Source organism: Acinonyx jubatus, chromosome A1, assembly GCF_027475565.1.
Source record: "Acinonyx jubatus isolate Ajub_Pintada_27869175 chromosome A1, VMU_Ajub_asm_v1.0, whole genome shotgun sequence".
In the NCBI taxonomy this organism is placed as follows: Eukaryota; Metazoa; Chordata; class Mammalia; order Carnivora; family Felidae; genus Acinonyx; species Acinonyx jubatus.
The window spans coordinates 218,822,694-218,848,568 of NC_069380.1; the positions used below are offsets into that span (position 1 = coordinate 218,822,694).

A 25,875-nucleotide genomic window follows, 5' to 3' on the forward strand; every position below is an offset into this window, starting at 1 on the left:
AGAAGAATTTTTTAAATTATAGAGAGTTGAACATAAAGTGAAATGGCATCTATAGTCTTGTTGACCGTAGGTGAAGGAAAATACACCAACAATCATGGTGCTCGCGGGTCATGATCCACAGAAGTTTCCTGGTTTATTGGTTGTATTGAACCCACTTTTGCTTCTCAGTTTAGTCTGTTTTTGACATTCATATATTTCATTTGCTAGAATGTACTAGGCTCTGTGTTAAACTCTGGAGGCTTAAAGACAAATATGACTCAGCTCTTGCTCTCCAGGAATTCAGAATATCTAAGGGCTTTATGGTATTGCAAATATTTAAAATTAATAATAGGTTCTCTCTAGTGTGTTCATTGGGAGGAAAAAAAAACTGGCTGTATTTTTAAAGGTTCCTTTTTCTTCAGAAATCAGGTTTTTTTAAATTTTTTTAATGTTTATTTATTTTTGAGAGAGACTGAGACAGAGCTTGAGTGGGGGAGGGTCAGAGAGAGAGGGAGACACAGAATCCGAAACAGGCTCCAGGCTCCAAGCTGTCAGCACAGAGCCTGGCGAGGGGCTTGAACTCAGAGACCGCAAGATCATGACCTGAGGCGAAGTCGGACGCCCAACCGACTGAACCACCCAGGCGCCCCTAGAAATCAGTTTTTGTCACCAACAGACAAGTAATATTTGACTTTGGCGTGGGTTTATATGAGTAATTTAAATCCGCTTGATGGATTGCTTGGTATAGATGCAGATCATACTACTGTAATTGAACAGGGCTATTGTTAGATAGCGTTTATCTTAACTTGTAATTTAAAAGTGAACTAATTTAAAGAGAAAAGAAAAAGAAAGCTTGTATTACTTATTCACTGTATCATGCTCAGTTTGCACTATCATTCAGGTTTTTGTTGTTGTCACAGAAAGCTAAGATTTTGTTCTTGACATTATGGTAGTCGCAATTTAGTGCACAGTCACAAAATTGAATTTTTAACCCCTGTAGGTATTCAAAGCAGATGTCATTAAAATTTTTTTTAACTTTTTTGTTTATTTTTGAAGGAGAGAGACAGAGAGAGAGAGAGAGAGAGAGAGAGAGAGAGCATGAATGGGGGAGGAGCAGAGAGAGAGAAACAGAATCCGAAGCAGGCTCCAGGCTCCGAACTGTCAGCACAGAGCCCGATGCGGGGATCGAACCCACGAAATGTGAGATCATGACCTGAGCCGAAGTCTGACGCCTAGCTGGCTGAGCCACCCAGGCACTCCAAAGCAGATGCCATTTTTAAATGAGGAAGCCTAATAGCTCCAGTGTATTTTAACATACTAGGAAACTTGTGTTTGTTAGTCCTTTACAGTTTTCCAAATATTTTCAATTACATTTCTCACTGGTTCCTGGAAATATTCTATTATTTGGCCAGTATTTATTGAATACTTAGTACAAAAAATTATAACTGTAGTTTGATCCTCAAATGTGAACTGGGCTTTCTCCCAGCATGGTGGCTAGATAGCAGCCCAAGTGTTACTCTTCGAAAGTAAGTGATTATCACACACATGGGCGGATCTCAGGCAGTGTCTTCTTATTCTTTGAGTTCACTGACCTGTATCATAGAACAGTGCAAAGCATAGTGAGAGGACTTGGATTCCAGTCTTGACTCTGACAAGAAAATGTAGGGCAAGATCACACCAAAGTTTCCTCACCTGTAACTGGGGATTGATAGATCTGTAATTTTCAAACTTGTAGATAGATTATCAGGATACTTCATCAGATGAAATCTTATGTGGAATCCTGATATTCTACATTGAAGAGAGCTGTGGGTAAATCCAGGGTATTCTCTTTGCCCCTTTATGCAAAACCCCCCACACCGAGGAGGATGGCACCAGGGACCTACGTTCCTATCAGTTCTGATTTCCCTGTTAAATTTAAAATATATTTTTCCCATCCATGAGAATGAATGTTTTTCCATTTCTTTGTGTCCTTTGCAATTTGTTTCATCAGTGTTTTACAGTTTTCAGAGTACAGATCTTTCACCTCTTTGGTTAGGCTTAGTATTACAGTATATGTTAACTAACTAGAATTTAAATAAAAAACTTCTAAAAATTAAATAAAATTTAGTTTTCCTAGGACTTATTAAAAGTTACAATGCTAGTTACTAGTGAACCATTTCTGAAAGAGATTTCTGATTATAAGTTCCAAAAATGGGCATACTGTGTCCTTCTCTTCTCATATGTTCTTCTGACAGTGAGGCTGACATTCCTTCCATAAAGAATTGGGTTCTGTCAGAACACCTGGGTAGCTCAGTCGGTTGGGTGTCCAACTTTTGATTTCCACGCAGGTCATGATCTCGTGGTTCGTGGGTTCAAGCTCTGCTTCAGGCTCTGTGCTGGCGGTGTGGAGCCTGCTCTCTCCCCCTCTCTCTCTTTCTCTCCCCCTCCCCTGCTCTCTCTCTCAAAAATTAATAAAGTAAACATTAAAGAAATTTAAAAAAGAAAAAGAATTGTGTTCTATCTTCCTTTCCCTTGAATTTTGAAGTGGATTAGTGACAGCCTTGACTAACATAGAGGAGGTGTATTTCTATGTGACCATCTTAGGTCATAAAAGCAAGAGTTTCTGTCTGATTTCTTTTGTTTTTAAAATACTTGCCCTTGAACTTTAGCCACTATGTGCATTGCAATGAAGCCCAGTCTACATAAAGAGACCATGAATGAATATTCTTGTCTATCCTTCCACCCAGACCTCTAGCAAACCACCAGCATCAAGTAACAGACATGGGAATAAATGGAACTTTAGATGGGAAAAACACCAATTCAGGAAGAAATACAAGTCATCTTTCCTTTCCTTTCCTTTCCTTTCCTTTCCTTTCCTTTCCTTTCCTTTCCTTTCCTTTCCTTTCCTTTCCTTTCCTTTCTCCTTTCCTTTCCTTTCTCCTTTCCTTTCCTTTCTCCTTTCCTTTCCTTTCTCCTTTCCTTTCCTTTCTCCTTTCCTTTCCTTTCTCCTTTCCTTTCCTTTCTCCTTTCCTTTCCTTTCTCCTTTCCTTTCCTTTCTCCTTTCCTTTCCTTTCTCCTTTCCTTTCCTTTCTCCTTTCCTTTCCTTTCTCCTTTCCTTTCCTTTCCTTTCCTTTCCTTTCCTTTCCTTTCTCCTTTCCTTTCCTTTCTCCTTTCCTTTCCTTTCCTTTCCTTTCTCCTTTCCTTTCCTTTCTCCTTTCCTTTCTCCTTTCCTTTCCTTTCCTTTCCTTTCCTTTCCTTTCCTTTCCTTTCCTTTCCTTTCCTTTCCTTTCCTTTCCTTTCCTTTCTTTTCCTTTCCTTTCCTTTCCTTTCCTTTCCTTTCCTTTCCTTTCCTTTCCTGCCCTTCCCTGCCCTTCCCTGCCCTTCTCTGCCCTTCCCCTCCCTTCACTTCCTTCTCTTTCCTCCTTCTCTCTCCTCTTCTCTTCTCTCTTCCTTCTGCTTTGCTCCTCTCCTCTCCTCTCCTCTCCTCTCCTCTCCTCTCCTCTTGTCTTTTTCTTCTTTTCTCTATGGCTTAGGTGCATTTTATTTGTTTTCTTTCAGAATTATTCTACAAAAGAACTAAGTTAAAACTCAAGTCTTTGTCAAGAGGGTAAGAACAACTTTCTCTTTCCCAGTGCCCACCACTTGTCCCCATGTTCCTCAGTTGTGTCACTGCTGCAGTGCATGTGGGTAGAGCGCTTACTACTTTCATCTCACACCTAGCCCCAAAACGGAAGAGACCTATCACCTAGTGCCCCCTGCCCTTAGCCCCCTCCCTCACAGATTGGTCTGGGTTACAGGAGTCCATGGTAAGAACTGTTGGGATCCAGTAGGAGTTCTGAATCCCAGAAGGCCGTGGTGAGGGCACAGCCCGTGGAGAATACTTACTCATCTAATTTGTTGCCCCTGTGAATGCTGTTGGGCCCAGCACAACAGTCACAGAAGCAAGCTGCACATTCTCTGTCCAGATAGAACCAGGACTTGCGGCCTTAGCCAGAAGCTGAGTAATATAGTGCAGGTAAATACAGTCGTACTTGAAGGGGCAATGACCAATGACCATATGAAGAACCAGCATTGGATTTGGATGGTCTAAGCCTTGGAGCTCCTGATGAGTTGCTTCTTCTCAGCCTTCTTGCTCGCCCAGAATTTGTTGGGGCTGATGTAGCTAGAATGGACATGATACAGGGGACAGGCCCTGATGATGTCTTGTGGGAAGTCCTGTCACCTCTTTTGCCAGGTGCACAGGCAGCTAGGCAGTGGGCATGGGTACAGCCTGGCAAGATACCTCTGACTTGTTCCACACCCTGTCCATGCAGATGCCACATGTGACGCCCTGACTGTCCTGCTCCCTCTCAAGGTCAGGACTGAAATGGGGTCATGAGCTCCCAGGCAGGGTCTGCCTTGGGCTGAGACTCCTGAGAGTAGTTATGATCCCTGTCATCAGATGATGGAGTCAGGGACTTCCAGAAACAGCCACCAACCTCCCTGCCTTGCTGTCCAATCCCTCCATGTCAGGCTCTGTGCCCCAGCAGCCCCTGCTCAGCCCTCGTCCAAAAGCACAGAAGTCAGGTAAATGGACCCCGACTCCCACTCCAGGCCACCAAGGGCTATGAGTGTTTATGGCTCTATCTCCATAGAAACAAGCTTCTCAAGGTGTCTGGGTGGCTCAGTCGGTTGAGCGTCCAACTTTGGCTCAGGTCATGATCTCATGGTTTGTGGGGTCAAACCCCTCTTCGGGCTCTGTGCTGACAGTCAGAGCCTGGAGCCTGCATAGGATTCTGTGTCTCCCTCTCTCTCTGCCCCTCCCCCACTTGCACTCTCTCTGTCTCAAAAATAAATAAACATTAAAAAAAAAAAGAAAAAGAAAAGAAACAGAAGCTTCTCTGGAAATAGGGACACTTTCCTGTAGTGAGTAAACATCACCTGGATCACTAGTGACAAGCCCCTTGGACAAAGTTTCTGCATGGTGGTTAGGAGCAGGGACTGCTCTCCCCACCATGGATGCTGCCTTAGGGCCCCGCAGGGTCCATTCCAACTCAAGCCCTAGAAAATATCCTTCTTTCTTTTTAGTATATAGTTTAGTATTTCTTATCTCCTGGATTAGTTATCTATTGCTGCATGATAAATTATCATACAGTTTCTTTGGGGCAGACATTCTAAAAGGGTTCATCGAAAAGGAATGGCTTAATATCTGCTCCAGGAAATCTGGAAGACTTGACAGGGGAGCTGGAATCTTCTGAAGGCTCGTGTACTTCAGAAACCCAAAGTCACTGAAACCTTTCACTTTCTGCAACTAACCAAGTTCCAAGGAGCTATGTCAGTCTTATTATCAAAGAAGACAGCATATTTCAGATTCATTCAAATGTTGTATCAGTGTTTTGTTCCTTTTTTTGTTGGAGTATTCTTTATTGTACGGATATGCCACATAATGTTTATCCATTCACCAAATATATACATTTGACCTGTTTTCAGTTTTGAAGTATATACCTAATACTTTTATGGCTATGTGTATACAGGATTTTGTGTGGACATTTATTTCATTCTCTTGGGTGTAGAGTGGAGTTGCTACCTTATAAGTTCATATTCAATGTTTATAAAAAGTTCCAGTCTATTTTCCAAGCAGATTATGCAATTTTATATTTCCACCAGCTGTCCTTTCTATCAGCAATCCATTTGATTTCTCTGAGCAATGATTTGTGAATTTCAGTTTATAAGTCCTGCATTTATTTTGTTAAATGTATTCCTAAATATTTTATTATCTTTGATTTTAATGTGAATTTAATTTTTTTCTCAATTTCAATTCTAGTTTGTCATTTGCTGCTATTAAGTATGTAATTGCCTTTTTTAATACTACCCTCTTATCTCATGGCCTTGATACACTCCCTTATTATATCCATTAGTTTCTTTGGGGATTCTTTAGGATTTCCTACCTATAGGGTCATGCCATTTTTTAAACAAAAGTAGTTTTATTTCTTTCTTTCTGATCTGGATACTTTAATCTTTTTTTAAAATTTATTTTCACTTAATTGCATTATATAAACCCTCTAGTACAATGGTGAATATAAGTGGTAAGACCAGTCAATTTTGCACTGTACCCAGTGTTAGAGAGAAAGCATTGACTTTTTCACTGTCGAGTATGATGTTAGCTATGGGCTTCATGAAGAGAGACTACATCACGTTGAAGAGCTTGCCTCCTATTCATTACATTTTTAGAGGATTTAAAAAAAATTATGAATGGCTGTGTGATTTTGTCAAATGCTAAAATTGTGAATCTTTTTGAGATGGCCATGTGTTTTTTTGTTTGTTTGTTTTCTTCTATTAATATGTGTTGTCAATTGATTATTCTTGGACATTAAGTGAATCCTGTATCTTTAGGATAAATGCTATTTGGTCATTATGTAGTAATTTTATATGACCTGGAAGTGATTTGTTAACTTTTTATTCAGAAATTTTTGTACTTATGTTTATGAGTGAAAATAGGTTATACCTTTGTTTTCTTGTGATGTTTTGGATTGGCTTTGGTATCAGGATACATACAATGAATTGGTATTTACTTCTCTATATTCTGAAAGTTTGTGAAGAATTGGTATTATGTGATCTTTAGAAAGTTATTGAATCCCCCCAGTAAAGGCATGTTTGCGTGACTTTTTTTCTTGGTTTCAGATATTTTTAATTACAACTTGATTTTTATTCATTTGTTTAATGTATATTAAGATTTTGTATTTCTTTTCAAGGTCAATGTTGGTAATTTGTGTCTTTCTAGGAATTTGTTCTGTTCATTTATGTTGACTAGATTTTTTGGCATAAATTAATAATATTCTTTTATAGGAATTTAACTCATTTATGATAAACAGTGATTTTTTCCTTCATTCTTTGTTTTTGTAATTTGAGCTTTAGCTTTTTTTTTCTTAGTTGAAGCTGCACTTGAAAATACTACTAATAAACAATTCTAACTGAGACCGACTCAGAAAGCTAGGGGAGCTGACTGAGATATTTTCAAAGGGTGGGGAAAGAATATTTAACAAATATCTTTGAAGGGATTAAGGATAAAAATAATTTCCTGATTTTATTGTGTGAACTAAAAACTATTAATAAGTTAGTTATTAACTATAAAGCAACATGGATCAATAATAATTGGATTTAAGCGATTTGACTACTAACAGCACAGTAACTAATCATGTAGGATTTTGGTTATTTCAAATTTACTAAACTTTTTTTTTTAATTTCATTTTTTTTAATTTACATCCAAATTAGTTAGCATACAGTGCAACAATGATTTCAGGAGTAGATTCCTTAATGCCCCTTACCCATTTAGCCCATCCCCCCTCCACAACCTCCAGTAACGCTCTGTTTGTTCTCTGTATTTAAGAGTCTCTTCTGTTTTTGTCCCCCTCCCTGTTTTTATATTATTTTTGTTTCCCTTCCCTTATGTTCATCTGTTTTGTATCTTAAAGTCCTCATATGAGTGAAGTCATATAATATTTGTCTTTCTCTGACTGACTAATTTCACTTAGCATAATACCCTCTAGTTTCATCCACATAGTTGCAAATGGCAAGATTTCATTCATTTTTACTGCTGAGTAATACTCCATTGTATATACCACATCTTCTTTATCCATTCATTGATCAATGGACATTTGAGCTCTTTCCATACTTTGGCTATTGTCGATAGTGCACGTGCCCCTTTGAATCAGCACAACTGTATCCCGTGGATAAATACCTACTAGTGCAATTGCTGGTTCGTAGGGTAGTTCTATTTTTAATTTTTTGAGGAACCTCCATACTGTTTTCCAGAGTGGCTTTACCAGCTTGCATTACCACCAACAATGTAAAAGAAATCCTCTTTCTCCACATCCTCAGCAACATCTGTTGTTGTCTGAGTTGTTAACGTTAGCCATTCTGACAGGTGTAAGGTGGTATCTCATTGTGGTTTTGATTTGTATTTCCCTGTTGATGAGTGTTGTTGAGCACTTTTTCATGTGTCGGTTGGCCATCTGGATGTCTTCTTTGGAGAAGTGGAATAATCACTGGATTATTTGTTTTTTGGCTGTTGAGTTTAATAAGGACTTTATAGATTTTGGATACTAACCCTTGATCTGATATGTCGTTTGCAAATATCTTCTCCCATTCTGTCGGTTGCTTTTTAGTTTTGCTGATTGTTTCCTTCACAGTGCAGACACTTTTTATTTTGATGAGGTCCCAGTAGTTCATTTTTGCTTTTGTTTCCCTTGCCTCTGGAGATGTTTTGAGTAAGAAGTTGCTGCGGGCAAAATCAAAGAAGTTTTTGCCTACTTTCTCCTCGAGGATTTTGATGGCTTCCTGTCTTACATTGAGGTCTTTCATCCATTTTGAGTTTATTTTTGTCTATGGTGTAAGAAAGTGGTCCAGGTTCATTCTTCTGCATGTCACTGTCCAGTTTTCCCAGCACCACTTGCTGAAGAGACCGCCTTTATTCCATTGGATATTCTTTCCTGCTCTGTCAAAGATTAGTTGGCTGTACATTTGTGGGTCCATTTCTGGGTTCTCTATTCTGTTCCATTGATCTGAGTGTCTGTTCTTGTGCCAGTACCATACTGTCTTGATGATTACAGCTTTGTAGTATAGCTTGAAGTCCGGGATTGTGATGCCTCCTGCTTTGGTTTTCTTTTTAAAGACTGCTTTGGCTATTTGGGGTTTTTCTGGTTCCATACAAATTTTAGGATTATTTGTTCTAGCTCTGTGAAGAATGCTGGTCTTATTTTGATAGGGATTAAATTGAATATGTAGTTTGCTTTGGGTAGTATCGACATTTTGACAATATTCTTTCTTCCTTTCCAGGAGCATGGAATCTTTCCCCAGTTTTCTTGTGTCTTCTTCAATTTCTTTCATATGCTTTCTATAGTTTTCAGTGTATAGATTTTTCACCTCTTTGGTTAGATTTATCCTAGGTATTTTCTGTTTTTGGTGCAATTGTAAATGGGATTGCTTCCTTGATTTCTCTTTTTGTTGCTTCATTTTTCATGCGTAAATGCAACCAATTTCTGTGCATTGATTTTATATCCTGAAACTTTGCTGAATTCATGAATCAATTCTAGCAGTTATTTGGTGGAATCTTTTGGGTTTTCCATGTAGAGTATCATGTCATTTGCAAAGAGTGAATGTTTGACATCCTCCTGGACGATTTGGATTCCTTAAATTTACTAAATTTATATTTGAATTTCCTCACTAAGTATTCAGTGATAACGAGTTTCTACATGGCAAAATGTTGATAATCATGCTCATGCTAAATGGTGTCTAAACAAATTACATCATTGTTGTCCCAAATACAGATTAGCCGAGTCAGAAAAAATGGTCATGATTTCCTCAACATAATTTTCTGAATTATATGCATCAATGAAAAAACTCTGTATTACTCTAATAAATTACATTCTCTTGTACAAAGTTCTGTGCTTACTTGAGTGCAGTAATTCTTGAACAGAGTTGTTACTACTTCCCCAACTGGCATTTAAACACATAAGGTCACATTTTAAAACCTTAATTATGAAAGAATTTACAAATATACAATAGAGGAGATAATAATATAATGAAATCCATAAACCCATCACTCATTTTTGACAATATGAAGTGTCATTTTATAGCTGTTCTATTTTTTTTCCTCAATCCTTATTGGGGCCTTTATTTTTTTAATTGCCACAAGGATGACCGGTCACGTTAAATTTTAAGTAACTCCACAAATCCTCCAGGGCACAGGAAGATCTCACACAACAAATTGTATTAGCTAAATTACCAAAAGCATCTTTTTGAGAAATACTTTTAATAATATGATGTTACAATAGTGATTATATTTTTGTGACCTATTTACTCATTAGGCAAATGTTAAAATCTATATTGCAGAAAGATAAATAATTTGAAACGACCAAAAGGGAATTTCTCATGGGTAAAAACTGGCTTAAATTAATTTGAATACCATGCTTACACATTATAAAGGTAAATCTGCATTAAAAACACAATTGCACCAGAAGTCTCGTCCCTTTTGGAAGACAGCCCATCCTCACCCCAGCTTCCCAAAATAAAACTCTGGCCCTGGGAAAACAAAATAAAAATAACAGTTTCCTTTTTATATGGCCTCAGGACTTATACTTCGATACTTCACATGTAACATGGAAAGTGGAGCATGATTTTTGTGTTGTATAGAAGTTGAATAGGTGAAGTTAGGCACATGAATTTACTAAACCAATCTGTAACATTAATTTCTTGTCTATTTTTTTTTCAATAGCTAAATACATTTCAATTTTTTATAATACACAGTATGTAACAGAGTTTAAGAGCACTAATTTGGAACTAGAAAACCTGGATTCATACCCCATCTTGTTAGTTCCAACTTGTGATTTTTGCATGAGTCACATCCCCTAACTGCTCCCCAGCATTCTGACACTATATGTATCACTATATACTGTGAACCCTAAAAGAGTTCATCTATGTAACATGTTTTAGAATATAGGTACACTGTAAGCATTACATAGTATTAGGCATTAATTCTGTTATTTTTTATAATCTCTAGCTTTTCTTAGGCATGTGAACCAAGTTTAACCAAATTGCTGACTTTTACCTACATACTACGCTATAGGAGTAATTAACACCAATAATAGATGTGGAACCAAATAACCTCCATGAAATTCACTTGGTAATACAAGTAATGCAATTTACCAAAGGTGATCTAACATTTCGTATAGCACCACCCCTTATTTAATACAACCTATGAAGTAGGGATTATTAGTACCTTGTGTTTTACATGAAGAAACTGAGTTGAAGGTAGATTAGGTAACTTGTGAAAACAACCAGACATTTTCTATCAAATAGTTCCCTCTGGCCAATATAAATTATTAAATCATAGATAATTTCTGCATCCTTCACCAAGATTACCGATACACCTTCTATAAATACATCCCATATTACAAAATGCACCATTCATCCTCTCTTTGTGTTATCTGTGTCTGTACTGGTACGTGATGACAGATTTCACTGTGTCACGTGTGAATATGTGAACATTTATTACGATGCTGTTTATAGCACCTATTATTTTCTAATAAATTTTAGTACTTCAGGATCAACTTAGACTTGTCAGAATCACTTATGTATTGGGATTTTTATGCTTCTTTAAAAAAATTCAGAAAGAGGTCTAAAAGAATACTAACATTATGAATCTTCAACAGCACTGCATTGAAGGATTTAACACATAAACCAGTCAGCAGGGAAGTCATGGTGCCATTTACACGGTACTTGGATTTCCATAGTCCTGGGTTTGAATCTTAACCTCCCGTAATCCTGCATGTGTGACTCCAGGCAAGGTCCTTCAACAATTTGAGGCAGTTTATCCATATGTGAAATTTAATAAGGTAAAACTTTATAACAAATAAGGTAAAAGGTGCATTGTTAGGCCTTAATAATTTAATTTTATCTAGTCTTCTTCAATAAATGACAGGAGGCAGATAATCTATCAGGGGCTGGAGCTACAACTTGTGATTGGATTTTGGCAGACACTTTTTCAAAACAACATTATTTTTATACTGAAGGAAGAAAATCTTGTTTATTCTTTCTTATCACCAGCAAGCAATTTTATGGTGTATACTAGCTTTCCATAACCTATGTTTTTTACTTCCTTAAAGCTGTATTTTAATTTTTACTTTTGAAAAGCCCTCTCTCCTTCATTCTTCTTGTAATTTATCATCCTTTTCAGGAAGAATCATTTTGAGAGAACTTTTTAAACATAGATGATCTTACTCAATAAAGTTTTAATTATACGGACACAACATAGAAAACATGTTTTATCCAGTGAAAATTATCACTACTGGTGCAGATTGGTTCTGTGAACTAACTCTTGTATGATGGCTACACGTTTGACAAAATACTAGCCAGATGGTTGACCTTATCTTTGGTGGTGAGTGAATTTCAGGGATGAACCCTGATACAGTTCACTCCTGGTGCTCTGAGAGCAGAGCACTGATACCTTACTTATCCATCCTTTTATTGTTTATATTTGGCAAAACACCTCAAATTTTCCCATAAAGGAAGGATCCCTTAGATTCTATATAATGACTAATTAAAAAAATTAAGACCATTTACTATAAAAGCAATAACTGACCAGATTTTATAATTGTCTGTTTTTTTTTTTTATGTTTTCAATAGGTAACCCGTTATTAAGCAGCAAAGTCAACATATTGATTAATGTCTTAGATGTCAATGAATTTCCTCCAGAAATATCTGTGCCATATGAGACAGCTGTGTGTGAAAATGCCAAACCGGGACAGGTAACTTATTAATATTGTTAACTAATAGCATATGAAGACTATATGCATGTGTTTCAGGTTATAAGCCCACACATGAATAGACACACACACACACACACACACACACACACATACACACACAGAGAGGTATCTCTCTGTGTGTGTATGTGTGTGTGTGTGTGTGTGTGTGTGTGTGTGTGTGTGTTTACATTTAAAAAAAACCCACAATGGATAGTAAATTCAAAAGTTAAGGGTGATTTATGGATGTACAAGTAACACCACAGGAGATAAAGTGATGCTAGCTTAGTGAACATTCTTTGTATAACTAACAAGCCTAGGATTGCAGATCTGCTTTATTTTCCTTTCCTTTCCTGTGGAATTTCTATGGACTCTGTGACTATAAAGAAGCAAACAAATTGAGAATGCATTCTTCTAGTGTTTCTTGCTTTGGTCACATGCTTTATGAAGAAGTACAGAAAAGCTCTATAGCCCATTAAAAATTTAAGGCTTCTTTCTTTGGTGGCCTTGAGTAGAACATCTGGGTTACTGAAAATCTCTGAATTATATTTTCCTTATTAAGGCAATATTGTTCTGATTCTAGTGGAAGATCTCATGAGGGAGGACACCATAGTTAAAAAAGTTATATCAAAATCCTAGAGTTAATGTGAGTGGTGTTGGGTAGCCAGTTTTTGTTTCTATACTATTACAGATGAGTGGATAAAATAGCATACCATGTTATAATGTAATATGATGGTATGATATGACATGATATGATATGATGAATCAAGAATGAGCAAATGATGAGAGTGTGTCATAAAATAATAATATGATTAACCCAATACTGTGCACCTAGGGTCAAAGGAAAAATAGATCAGTATGCTTGGTTTGCTTTCTATTTTAATCACCTTTAAATAGCATAACTATTCATTTAAATAAATTTGAAGTTTTAATTCTTACAGAAAAATTTTAATATTTCAAACAGTATCATTATTCAAAAAGATCATTCTTTAATCTTCAGTATTTGTTTCAATTTGAATGCATTAAACTGATTTGTAGCAAATCTGTCCCATAATCCTAATACTGTGATGTCCACTAGCTAGGTAGCTATTAAATTGAAATTAAATAAATTTAAAAATCAGTGTTCTCTTTCACACTAACCACATTTCAATTGCTCAATGGCTGTATGAGATGAGTGGCTACCATTTTTTTTCCATGTAGATATACAATATTTCCATCAATACTGAAACTTCTAGTGGCTTGTGTTGCTCTAATCCTTTCTCTGATAATTTGAAGAAAGTATTAATTTTATTACAGCATGACTTGTATAGTCAGATTTCCCATTTGATAAATTTGCATCCTTAACTTTGAATAGACACAGAAATGCAGAAAAAGGTTTAACCCTCTATCCCCTTAAATGTACCCACAAATTACATGGGATAAGCTCACCACCTGCTTTAGTGTCTGAAATAGAAGCACCCGAATAAATGTTTAACAAATAATAAACTTATTTGTTTATTTGAGAATGTATTAAGAGGTTTTCTGAAATTCCACAATGTAGCAATTTCTCATTTTCCAGATCCCTTCACCCTCACCCCCATAACCAATCCTCTACTTTTTTAAAGATAATTAGGGATTTAATTCTTTTACACCAATCAGACTCTTGTAATGCACACAATGAAAGTCCTTCGGATATAGAATTCCATTCGGTGCTTCTCTGCTTGTCTAGTAAATGAGTTTAAAAAGTTGGGAATAGTAGAAATGACCTGAGGTAACTTGTTTTTCTTACATCTGGACAAAGTGGTAGGTAATCCGTGGGGTCCTTGGACGCTCTTTTTCTAATAAACATCTGTTGGGCTTTCTACTGGGTCACATTTATGTACAAAGCACAACCCTGAAATATTACTAAGTTTTAAGGGAGTGTGGAATGTGAGCATTTTCTGCTTTTGACCCAGCCATCTTCCCATTGTCTAAGAATTATGCATAGGAACTGTCTATCTCTTCTGGCCTATAATTGAATATGTATGTATGCAAGTATGTATACATGTATATATGTGATATCTGGCAAGAGACAACAGGAAAAGAAAAGGATGATACTATCTAAATCAACAATGGTGAATCACTGAAGTGTGAGAGGTTTTTTACTTAGCGTAATGACTCCCAAGTGTCAATTCCAGATAAGTGCCAGTTTAAACTAAAATTTTCTTCTCTGCTGTTTGAAAGGACATTGCTTCATTCTAAAGTTATGTTCTTGATATTTTTTGGTGTTAAAGAACTTTAATTTAGTAAATGATTATGCTTGCTTATAGTAGTTAATGGCAAAACAAAACAAAAAAAAAAAACACTTGGCAAATCAATCCCTTAATAATTTACAGAAAATTTGTGGATGGGAACTATGATCTGATTAAGCATATGGATTTATGTGAAGGAAAGTTGAAGTTTTATAGAAGTGTGACCGATTTACACTGAACTAGACACCTGGATTTCTCATGAGAAAATCAATTTGTTGGGGCGCCTGGGTGGCTCAGTGGGCTAAGCGGCCGACTTCACCTCGGGTCATGATTTCATGGTCTGTGAATTCGAGCCCCACATTGGGTGAGCACTATGCTGTCAGCTCAGAGCCTGGAGCCCGCTTCGGATGCTGTGTCTCCCTCTCTCTCTGCCCTTCTGCTCATGTTCTGTCTCTCTCTCTCTCCCTCAAAAAATAAACATTAAAAAAATTAAAAAATAAAGTAAACCAATTTTTCAAATTACAAATTACCAATACTGCTTCAGGCACTAAATTTCTTAGTATGTATGCTTATGTGTGAATGTGTGTATGTGTATGTAAGCATACATGCACACAAATATATGGGGAGGTAGAACATAGTACTAAGACTGAGTTTTAACCATGAAATGAAAACAAAAAGTATCAAATAAATCACATGTTTAGGGGCCCCTGGGTGGCTCAGTCAGTGGGTTGTCCGACTTCGGCTCAGGTCATGACCTCACAACACGTGAGTTTGAGCCCCGCATCCCACATCGGGCTCTGTATGCCGACAGCTCAGAGCCTGGAGCCTGCTTTGGATTCTGTGTCTCCCTCTCTTTGCCCCTTCCCAGTGCTCTCTCTCTCTCTCTCTGTCTTTCAAAAATAAATAAGCATTAAAAAATTAATTAAAAAAAATAAATCACATGTTTAATGTCATTGTGCTAAGACACGACGTGTGCTTTGCCCACTGTGACCACAATGTAGTATTTGAAATGTAAGGACTTCTTTTGGCAAATTCAAACTTCGTCTAAAAGAGTCATCACCTGAGCAGTCCTCTGCCTTCACCCTCTTCTACACACAATTCCTGAAATTCTTTCTGATGCAAAGCTATTGCATATGTTGATAAATAAAACCTCAAAGCTATTATAATTTGGTTATCTGTGTAGTGAATTATCAATTTCACAGTTTGGCTCTTAGAAGTTATTTTTACTCTCCAAATTCTTAAGGGCATTTCACTGAAGTGTCAGAATTTTAACTACCAGACATACAACCTATGGGAGAGATTTAGGAAAAATTTTAAACACGATGGTTAGTGTTTACTTCCTAAAAACATTTTATGAGAATGCATTTAGCATTCTGGCCCGTTGGGGGGAAACAAATAAAAGAACAAAATCAGATATACATCCTTTGAATTTGTCTTTCTCAACATTTTATTTATTTATGAGAATAAAATTCATTCTCACAAACGTAACTATAGTAAAATTTTGCTGTCGCAAGGGCTTTTAAATAATCAGCGATTTTCTTTCCAGTAAGCATTTTCGTATTTATGTTAGAAAGCATTTATTTTATTTAGTTTAAAATGCAAGCAAGTGCATTTTAATTTTATTTTGCTTATTAGTGAGAATTTTCAATGCTGTTAAGCTTTTTTTATTTTTATTTTAATTTTTGTTAACGTTTTATTTATTTTTGAGACAGAGAGAGACAGAGCATGAACGGGGGAGGGGCAGAGGGAGAGGGAGACACAGAATCGGAAGCAACTCCGGGCTCTGAGCCATCTGCCCAGAGCCCGACGCGGGGCTTGAACTCACAGACTGTGAGATCGTGACCTGAGGTGAAGCCGGACACTTAACCGACTGAGCCACCCAGGCGCCCCAAGCTTTTTATTTATGCAGATATTGATTTGGAATTGGCCCAGACCCTATAATTGTACCTGCCTTTACGAACTGTGAATGTTTAGGTATTTGTTTATAAAAATTATTTGTAAATAATTGGTCCACCGATATGAATCTTAAAGATGTCATTTATCTCTCCTTGCATGCATCATTGAATAAACTTACGAGCCTGGGATGTTAAGTTCCCTTTGAAACTCATGACTGACTTCAAGTTTCATCTCAACTCTGTTTCAGATAATTCAGATAGTCAGCGCTGCAGACCGAGATCTTTCACCTGCTGGGCAGCAATTTTCCTTTAGATTATCACCTGAAGCTGCCGTCAAACCAAATTTTACAGTCCGTGACTTCAGAAGTAAGTTTAACTGCATAAAAACGTACCTCTTGCCATGTAACTTTGTAAAAGGGCGCAAAGGTAGCAACCCATGTTTTTCCTAGAAGCACTCAAGTTCATAAAATGTGGAAATCCATATATGAGAAATATGAAATTCTATGGCTAGCAGTAAATTGAATATTTAACCTATATAGATCGTATCTAATGAGGAAAATTGCTTCCATTTATAATGTGGACGGTCCCTTAAGGAGTCAAGCCAAATAGCCTATCTGGGAAATTGAATGCTTTCTATGTTTTAAACGTATCATTTGCTCCACATGCACATTACTTGTACAAACACATACGTAACTTCTTAGTAATTGGTTTGTTTGAATAGTATACAGTACAGCACAGGTTAAGAATAAGGCTTTGTAACTAGAATGGCAGAAATTTTCATTCCCACTCCATTATGTCCTCAATGGCAGGCTCTCAATGTATGAAGTTATACTACATAATTTTAAACTCATAGTTGAAATAAATCAACCTCATAGTATTTATTTGTTTTTTTTTTTTAAATTTAACGTTTATTTATTTTTGAGACAGAGAGAGACAGAGCATTAATGGGGGAGGGTCAGAGAGAGGGAGACACAGAGTCTGAAACAGGCTCCAGGCTCTGAGCTGTCAGCACAGAGCTCGACGCGGGGCTCGAACTCAGAGACCATGAGATCGTGACCTGAGCCGAAGTCGGCCGCTTAACCGACTGAGCCCCCCGGGTGCCCTCATAGTATTTATATTAAATAAAATAATACGTGCAAATCATTTAGCACAATACCCAAGATTATTTTAGTGATCACCTCCGCCATCAGTCTGCACTTCTGTGTCTGCCACAGTCATCATCACCACTGCTTCTGCTCCTAATGGTATCACATCTGCTACTGTGACAGTCACTACAAAAATACAAAGGACACTGGATATATTGCAGCTAAGTACTGGCCAGTTGTTCTTACATTATTAATTCTGTGACTGTGGACATTTTATCCCTTCTAAGTTTCTTTAGTTATGAAATAGGAATTAGGAACATCTGAGTTCATAATATTGGATGGTAAAAAGCTAGTTTCTTACTAAATTCTATGCTTATAAAACAAATGAACACATTGTGATGAGATGATAATGATTGACAGAAGTCAAAGGATGTCTGAAAAAAATTTACTTGTCTGTAAGTATTTAGAGAAAGAAATCAGACATTTTGTCACAGAAGGTTTCAGTAGGGTTTTCTCCAACTAATAGTGTAGCGTGAGGAATGGCTATAAATGCAATAGAGTCCCACATATGAAAGGCCTTATAAGTAGAGACACCACATATTTTATTATGAAAGCTAGAATACTTTGGAGAATAGACATGGACGATATTAGTGATTTTAATTAGAACAGCTCACATAAAATAGGACTGCCCAAGACAAACCAGAACATGTAGTCACCCTAACTAGAAGCCATTTAAAGACATTATAACTTTGGAAAGGTTTAGAAGAGCATACTATGTTCAAATTTGCATTAGGAAGATCAGTTTGGATGTAGTTTGAAAAAGACAACAGAAGGATATAGGATTACTTCCGATGCTATTGCAGGAGGGGTGAAAGTGTGTTAGATTAAGGTAATGGCTCATGGAGATAGGTGGATAGAGATAGAAAGTTGTAGGGCTTGATGCTAGATTCCCTAAATTCTGGATGTGAATACAATGGACAAGAAGACTAATCAGACCTCCAGATCCCTGGCTTGGGCAACAAAGTAGATGGACACATCATTCAGGGACATAAGCATTGACTATCTTCCCTATTGTATGGTTTTGGAGAATTAATATCTCATAATATGAATTAGATCATCTTGCCTCATAGCAATAGTGTTTTGTCACAGTCCGAACATTGTTTGCTATTTAAATACGCCATTTGTTATATTCCTCCTTTTATCTGAACTTACATTTTAAGTGTAAGTGTAAGTCTTTAAAAACTGAATAGAAACATTTTATTACCTCACATATTTACCTCACCTCCTCCCCTCCCCCCCAGGGGTAGACTATTTCAGTTCTACTCACGTTGCAAATTTCAATTCTACAATACAGTGGTATCAACCATAGCACCATGTTATAGTTACCATGGTATACCTTGTTATACCCATTCATCTTATAATTGAGATTTTGTATCTTTTTGCCCATGTTTCCCTATTTTCACCACCCCCAAGCCCTGGCAACTCCATTTGTGCTCTCTGTTTTTATGGGTTCCTTTTTGTTGTTGTCGTTCTTTTTTAGATTTCACCTCTAATGTCATGTGCAGTATTCATCTTTCTCTGCCTGGCTTATATCACTTAGCATAATGCCCTCCAGGTTCGTTCATGTTGTCCCAAATGTCAATATTTCCTTCTTTCTTACAGTTGAATAAAACTTCTTTGTGTGCATATATATTAATAGTTATATGATACACATAAACTTTTTCTTTATCTGTTGTGCAGTAGAAACTATTTTAAGAGTGGAAATGAGGTTTAATGTCTTTTTTCCCATCATGAACAGCACAATGAATTGTATATGGTCACATATCAATAACAATAATGTGTTGAAAATTCAGTAATCCCCTTTTCTGGGGGAGTATGTTCCCAGACACCTAGTAGATTCCTGACACCGAACCACAGGTCGTACTGAACCCTGCATATACATGTCTTCTACCATGCACAGATATCTATGAAAAAATTTAACTTATAAATTAGACACAGTAACAGCAGTAATGAAATAGAACAATTATAGCCATATGCTCACATAAAAGTTATGTGAATTTGATTTCTCTCTTTCTTAAAATATCTTGTGTTGTATTCATCCTTCTTCTTCTTGTAATGATGTAAGATGATAAAATGCTAAGACAATGAGATGGAATGAGGGGAAAGACAGGCATTGTGATATAGCAGTAGGCTACCTTTGACCTTTTGACCACACATCCGAAAGAGGATCATCTGCTTCCAGGCCTAGGTTGACTTTGGACAACGGAAATCAGAGAAAGTGAACCCATGGATAATGGGGAGGAGGGAGAGGCTAAACATTAACAAAAGAGTAGGGTACATTTTGATATAATATGTTCAAGAATATCAAACCCATGGCTCCTCAGGTACACATATATCAGCTTCTCCAACCTCCTATTCTTACGTTTCAAATTTTAATCCTGACTGTTCCTTTTCCTCAGCTTCAGGTATTCAATCAGTTGCTGAAGATTTCAATGTTAATTCAACTAGTCCACATTTCTTTGTTCCTACTCTCATCACCATTATCTGGCATTACTGAGTCTGGCTGGCCATGTTATAATAGACATTTTGCATCTTGGTATTTTTTCTTTTTCAATTTAAAAAATATCCCTATGTAATAACCAAGTCATCTTCCCATGCAAAACAATCTTATCAAGTAACTTTTTCTCAACTTAGTGCATCTAATGTAATGAATCTAGAGAATCTGCCTAAGTTTTAGCTGTTGAAATTAGACTATACAAATAGATGAATGACTATTACTGAGTTAGCAACATTATCTGACAAACCTGTATTTTAATGAGTACTATATTTTTCTAAAATTAGTTTCCATGATTCCAAAGTGGATATGATGTATGACTATAATAGGTTAAATATTAATACATTTTTTAAAACAAATAGTAAGATATGTGTAGGAGTTACTTTAATAGACACAAAAATGAAATGGTGTTTTGAATAAAACCATGTTTCCACTTGTGTGTGTAGAAATACAGTAAGTAAAGAAAAAATACATGCAAAATAATACTTTCAATAGAAGTATTAATTGCATTTATATAAGATTTAAAATTTTTATTGCCTTGGATTATTCTAAGTAAATACTGCTGTTTTTGATTTTGTCAGAATTAAAATGAATCATTTTTGTACTTACATTAAAATGGTGATTATTTATGTTTAAAATTTTTAATGAATCTTGATGTTTTTAACACATTTTTTTCTCTTTTTCCTATACTAACTAGTATGCAAAAGTGAAAAATGTAGATACAGATATATACAGATATATTTTACCATATACATAGCTATATAGCACAGATTCAGATCCAGGGAAAATAATAAGTCAAATGGGAAATTGGTATTTGTTATATTTTAAATAATAGGTTCTTAGGTAACGTATTTTACAGATTCATACTTTGTAATCTTTGCTTTTGTAGCATGTAAGAAAACACCCACAGTTGTATTTTTTTTCTCAATGACATTTTGATGTTAAAAAAATGAGTCAAGTCAACACACTTCTTGCTTTATAACCAGTTTCTATTCCCTCTGAATTGAAAATATAGATCTTATACCAGAGAAGATTAATGTTTCTTCTTTTCCTAAGGATTATTTTGATTACATTTCATTACATTTGACAACCCTTATAATAATAAAAGAAAGAATTAAAATATGGGTCTATTTTGCTGATGCAAGAACAGCTTCCTACCGTTTAACAGATACCAACTTTTCAGATTTGAAGTGAAGCTTTTAGTAACCGTCTTATCATCAATGTCATGTTTTGTAGACAACACAGCTGGAATTGAAACCCGAAGAAATGGATACAGCCGCAGGCAGCAAGAGTTGTATTTCCTCCCTGTTGTAATAGAAGACAGCAGTTACCCTGTGCAGAGCAGCACAAACACCATGACTATTCGAGTTTGTAGATGTGACTCTGATGGTACCATCCTGTCTTGTAATGTGGAAGCAATTTTTCTACCTGTAGGACTCAGCACTGGGGCTTTGATTGCCATCCTACTGTGCATTGTTATACTCTTAGGTTGGTTTCAATAATCCCATATTCTCTCTCTCTCTCTCTCTCTCTCTCTCTCTCTCTCAATCTCTCTTCTCTCTGCCTCTGTCTTCACAATTGAACATGTAAATTAGTTTTTCTTCGTTGAGATGTCACATCTGGATAGAAGAAAGATTAACTACATTGAATTCTATTTTTTGTTAATATGAATTTTCTGTTTAAGACTCTATGTATATACAGCATTAAGAATAAACAAATAACATCATCAGAAACACAAGAGTACATTCAAGCCCTTGGGGATTCCAAGGAATAACAGTTTGTTGCACATGCCACAGTGAAATTTTCTATAACAGATATCTCATTTACAGCAGTGTTTTTATAATTCATCTTATATTCCAGTAATTATTGCTATCTAATAAGATAGTACATATCTTTAAAAATAAACTAGATGAACCATGGCTCTCCAATTCCCATTCAATAAAGGAAGAAAAGGGAAAAGACAGGAAAGAAATGAAAGAAAGTAAAAGCATTCCCAATTTTTTTTTCTGTTTAAACTGCCAGCCAAAAGCAGTTCTCATTCTGCTTTTTTCACAGCTCCACACATCAAAATTCTAACCACCCTCCCTAGAAAAGAACACACTAAAACATCCAGAAGCGCTGCAAAGGAAAAGGATTGAAGTAACGTATTCTGTAACATCTCTGTGAGAATTAATATAAATCTAGTTTAGGGGTTTCCGTCTTCCATCCATTCTGTTCAGCTGGCTCCATTCACTTATTAATTCACTGCCAGATTCACAAAACTAGAGAGAGCTTTTCTGTTTTGCCCGTCATTTCTTTAAGTTCAAATTGCAACAGAGGTACAGCTGGGCACTGTGGAATCCGTTGATATATGCTTCACAAATGTAGATACATACATTTATCTTTAAGATAGAAAATTAAAAAAAAAACAACATAGGATGTAAAGCATGGAGTAAGGCATTATATGACAGTTTTTGGAGAACATTCTCTAAGAAGCTCATGTCAGTTTGGAAGTTGAAGTTCTGGTCCAGTTTGCATAGTGTAGATACTAATTCACACAAGTAACATTGGTGTGTGGAAAAAGATTCTAAATAACATTATCACACCTGAAATTGAACACCATCAGTTAGGTGCTTAACCTCAAATCAAGGGTTATTCTTTCATGCTTCTTTCTTTCAAGGAGCCACCGGAGTCCCAGAGTATTTCCATATCAACCTACCATGACTTGGCATGTTCTGGATGCTCATTTTTGGCCTGTTTGGCCCTTTTATAGAGTACTGTGTCATCTTGCTCTGCTCAGCATCATTTTGCCCCGCTGTCTGTTACTTATTCCTCCAAATAGTTTCTGAGTGTCCACAGTGCGCGTGTCCCATTTTAGCACATGGATTTGCAAGCCCACAGCAGTGAATGTTGACATTTCTAGTTCTGCCATGAAGAATTCTTAAAAACCCAACTCTTCTTGGACCTCTTTAACCAATCCCAAACTCCTTCAGATCTTCCCATTTATTCTGAGCCATTTTCTCATCTTTCCTGGGATGAGGGGAAGCATGAGTGTCCTGTGGTGTTTAGGGATCTTTTATGGGGCCCTCAGACACATCAGCTAGTAGTCCCCTTCTCAGCCATAGCAACTCCAAAGCCATTTTAGATGTAGGCCTTCTCTATGAGGTTTGCAGTTTCTGGCTCATTCCCCAAGTGAGCAATAGTCTTTTTTCATTTTGGGACCTCCTTAAATCCTGGGAAGAGTGCAGAGTGCTAAACATCTCTTAGAGGCCCATCGTACAAAAGCTCTACCTATATCTCCTTCCTCCTTCCAGTTGGTCAACCTTTAATTTGGGAGGAGGAGGGAATAAATGAGCTTTCCTCATCACGCAATCTCCTCTAATTTCTAATCTTTTGACAACAGTCTTCCAGACTCTACTGTAGGAAATCAAACATACTGTGACTTTCAATCTATTACCCCTTCTGTGGAGGAGAGGGGGTTTTATGATGACCAAAGTTGAGCACTGACTTTATGCTTTGAATCTGTGCCCATTCACTTCTAGAGGAACTAAACACTTACAATTTAGTGGTTGCTGGGCATCAGCCAGGAACAAAGAAAGATTTAAGTGAAAGCATATAAATTAAATATTTCAAAATTTTATCATGAATCAATGCAAACTGAACACTGGGAATTTGATTTAGAAAATGTCTCAATATGTTAGGACACAGAATTGAAATAATTAGAAGTCTCAGTTGACACAGTTTATAAAACTAAGGCCTTTATATTCTGTACTCTTCCTTCCTTTCTCTTCTCCTTCCTTCCCTTCTTTCTTCCCTTTCTAAAATGTATCGCTTTGAAAAGTCATTTTTACAAGAAGATGTGGGTTTGTTTCATTAGAAATGCAAGTAATGTTACAGCTAGGGAATCTAGCTATAAATAATATCTAAGTGTTACTTATGGGCAATAATATTTAAGTTTTATTGTACCAATACTATACAGCTCTCTCTATGCTTAGAACAAGCATTCTTTCTTACAAAATTTTGTAACACACCCTTTTTAACTGCCACTAAAATACTGAAATATAACACAAACTAAATATAAGACAGTCATTGCTTGATTTTGTGAATAATTTTGCTAAGGTTTCTTGTTAGCTACAATTTGAAAATGAAGTTGAGCTTTACACGATGAACAGTGTAAACATAGATATGATCCTTCTTGATTATAATATGTTTACTTTGAAAATCATCAACTACATATTCTCAACTTGCGACTTTTGTCTTGTTCTAGCCATCGTTGTACTGTATGTAGCTCTGCGAAGGCAGAAGAAGAAAGACACTCTAATGACCTCGAAAGAAGACATCAGAGACAACGTTATCCATTATGATGACGAAGGAGGTGGGGAGGAGGACACCCAGGCTTTCGATATTGGTGCTCTGAGGAATCCGAAAGTGATTGAAGAAAACAAAATTCGCAGGGATATAAAACCAGACTCTCTCTGTTTACCTCGTCAGAGACCACCGGTGGAAGACAACACAGACATAAGGGATTTCATTAATCAAAGGCTGCAGGAAAATGACGTGGACCCAACTGCTCCACCGTACGATTCATTGGCTACGTATGCATATGAAGGAAATGGATCAGTAGCAGACTCCCTTAGCTCTATAGACTCTCTCACCACGGAAGCTGACCAGGACTACGACTATCTGGCAGACTGGGGACCCCGCTTTAAAGTCTTGGCAGACATGTTTGGTGAAGAAGAGAGTTATAACCCTGATAAAGTCACTTAGGGCAGAGGCGAAGGATAAAACACAACCAAATGGAGAAATTTAAGAAAAGGAAACACAAATAGAAATCACACACACATACACACACACACAGACACACACATGCATGCACACATGTGCGCACACACTTACACACACACACACACACACACACACACACACACACCAGGCTTTATAGGAACACAGTCCTTTGATTACCTGGTTTCTAGCAAGTTGCTATATTTATCATATTGTCAGTTTTGTTTTACTCTGCAAACACAAGATAAATCCTATTAACTGTACTCGCTTGGTTTTGTTTTGTTATTTTGGAAACACACTGAGACAAGCTCAGGCCTATTGAATACAATTTACTGACATGACAACATAGAACGAAGATAGCTATGTGGCATCACGGTGGAAGAGTGTTAGATTTTTCTTAATTCCACTAAAGTGCCTATTGAAACTCTTATCATTTAAAGTGGTGTCCAATGCACTCTGCTGTGATGGCATTACAGGATTCAGAGATACAGAGGACAGAAAACAAAGACACTGTCTTTATGTCAAGGAGCAATAGCAACACGCTGACTTCTAATTCCTTTTGAGGAAAAATGAAGAATACTTTCTGAACTCCATCTTCTTATAATTCAGAGGTTTTTTTTTTTCTTTTTTAAACTGTATGCCAAAACACATTTGTTTTTCCTACCCTTTCAGAATATTGAAATAAATGCGATAATATCAAATTCAATATGTAAGTCCTGAATCTTAAAAACAATGTTTGATCTTCACATTAGTTCGTATTAAAGGTGATCAGCAAAATGTTACTTTTTTTTCCAAAAAAAAAAAAAGACATTTTTAAAAAGGAAATTAAAGAAAAATCCCTCTTTATGAAGAGAGGCCTCAGGGCTGAAACCCCACATCAAAATAAATATTGGTTTTGTGTTAATACTGTGCTGGTGTGTGGAAGGTTCGTTTTAACAAATCACCAGATCATTAAAGTGTTCAGTCATAGATAAAATTTTAAGTTGTGCTTCTACGAAAATTATTAAGGAAGAAAGTGCCATTAATTCAAACATGGGAAGAGAAATTCATTACAGAGCTTCTCAGAGTTTCTTACAAACTAGTGATTTTTTTTTGATGAGCAAAGAAAATAAAATACATATCAAATGATAC

The 25,875-nt window shown here is 36.5% G+C and overlaps 1 protein-coding gene across 2 annotated transcripts in view; it reads left to right on the forward strand.

Moving 5' to 3' along the window:
* The window catches only part of CDH12 (cadherin 12), a 390,903-nt gene extending 365,255 nt beyond the window's left edge, over positions 1 to 25,648 (forward strand). For both annotated transcript variants that reach the window (XM_027074680.2, XM_027074698.2), the window contains 4 exons: positions 12,121 to 12,242; positions 16,593 to 16,710; positions 21,220 to 21,471; positions 24,230 to 25,648. In XM_027074680.2, the coding sequence (XP_026930481.1) occupies positions 12,121 to 12,242; positions 16,593 to 16,710; positions 21,220 to 21,471; positions 24,230 to 24,729 (992 nt within the window). In that variant the 3' untranslated portion in view covers positions 24,730 to 25,648. The remainder of the gene's footprint in view (positions 1 to 12,120; positions 12,243 to 16,592; positions 16,711 to 21,219; positions 21,472 to 24,229) is intronic.
* Positions 25,649 to 25,875: the final 227 nt, after the last annotated feature.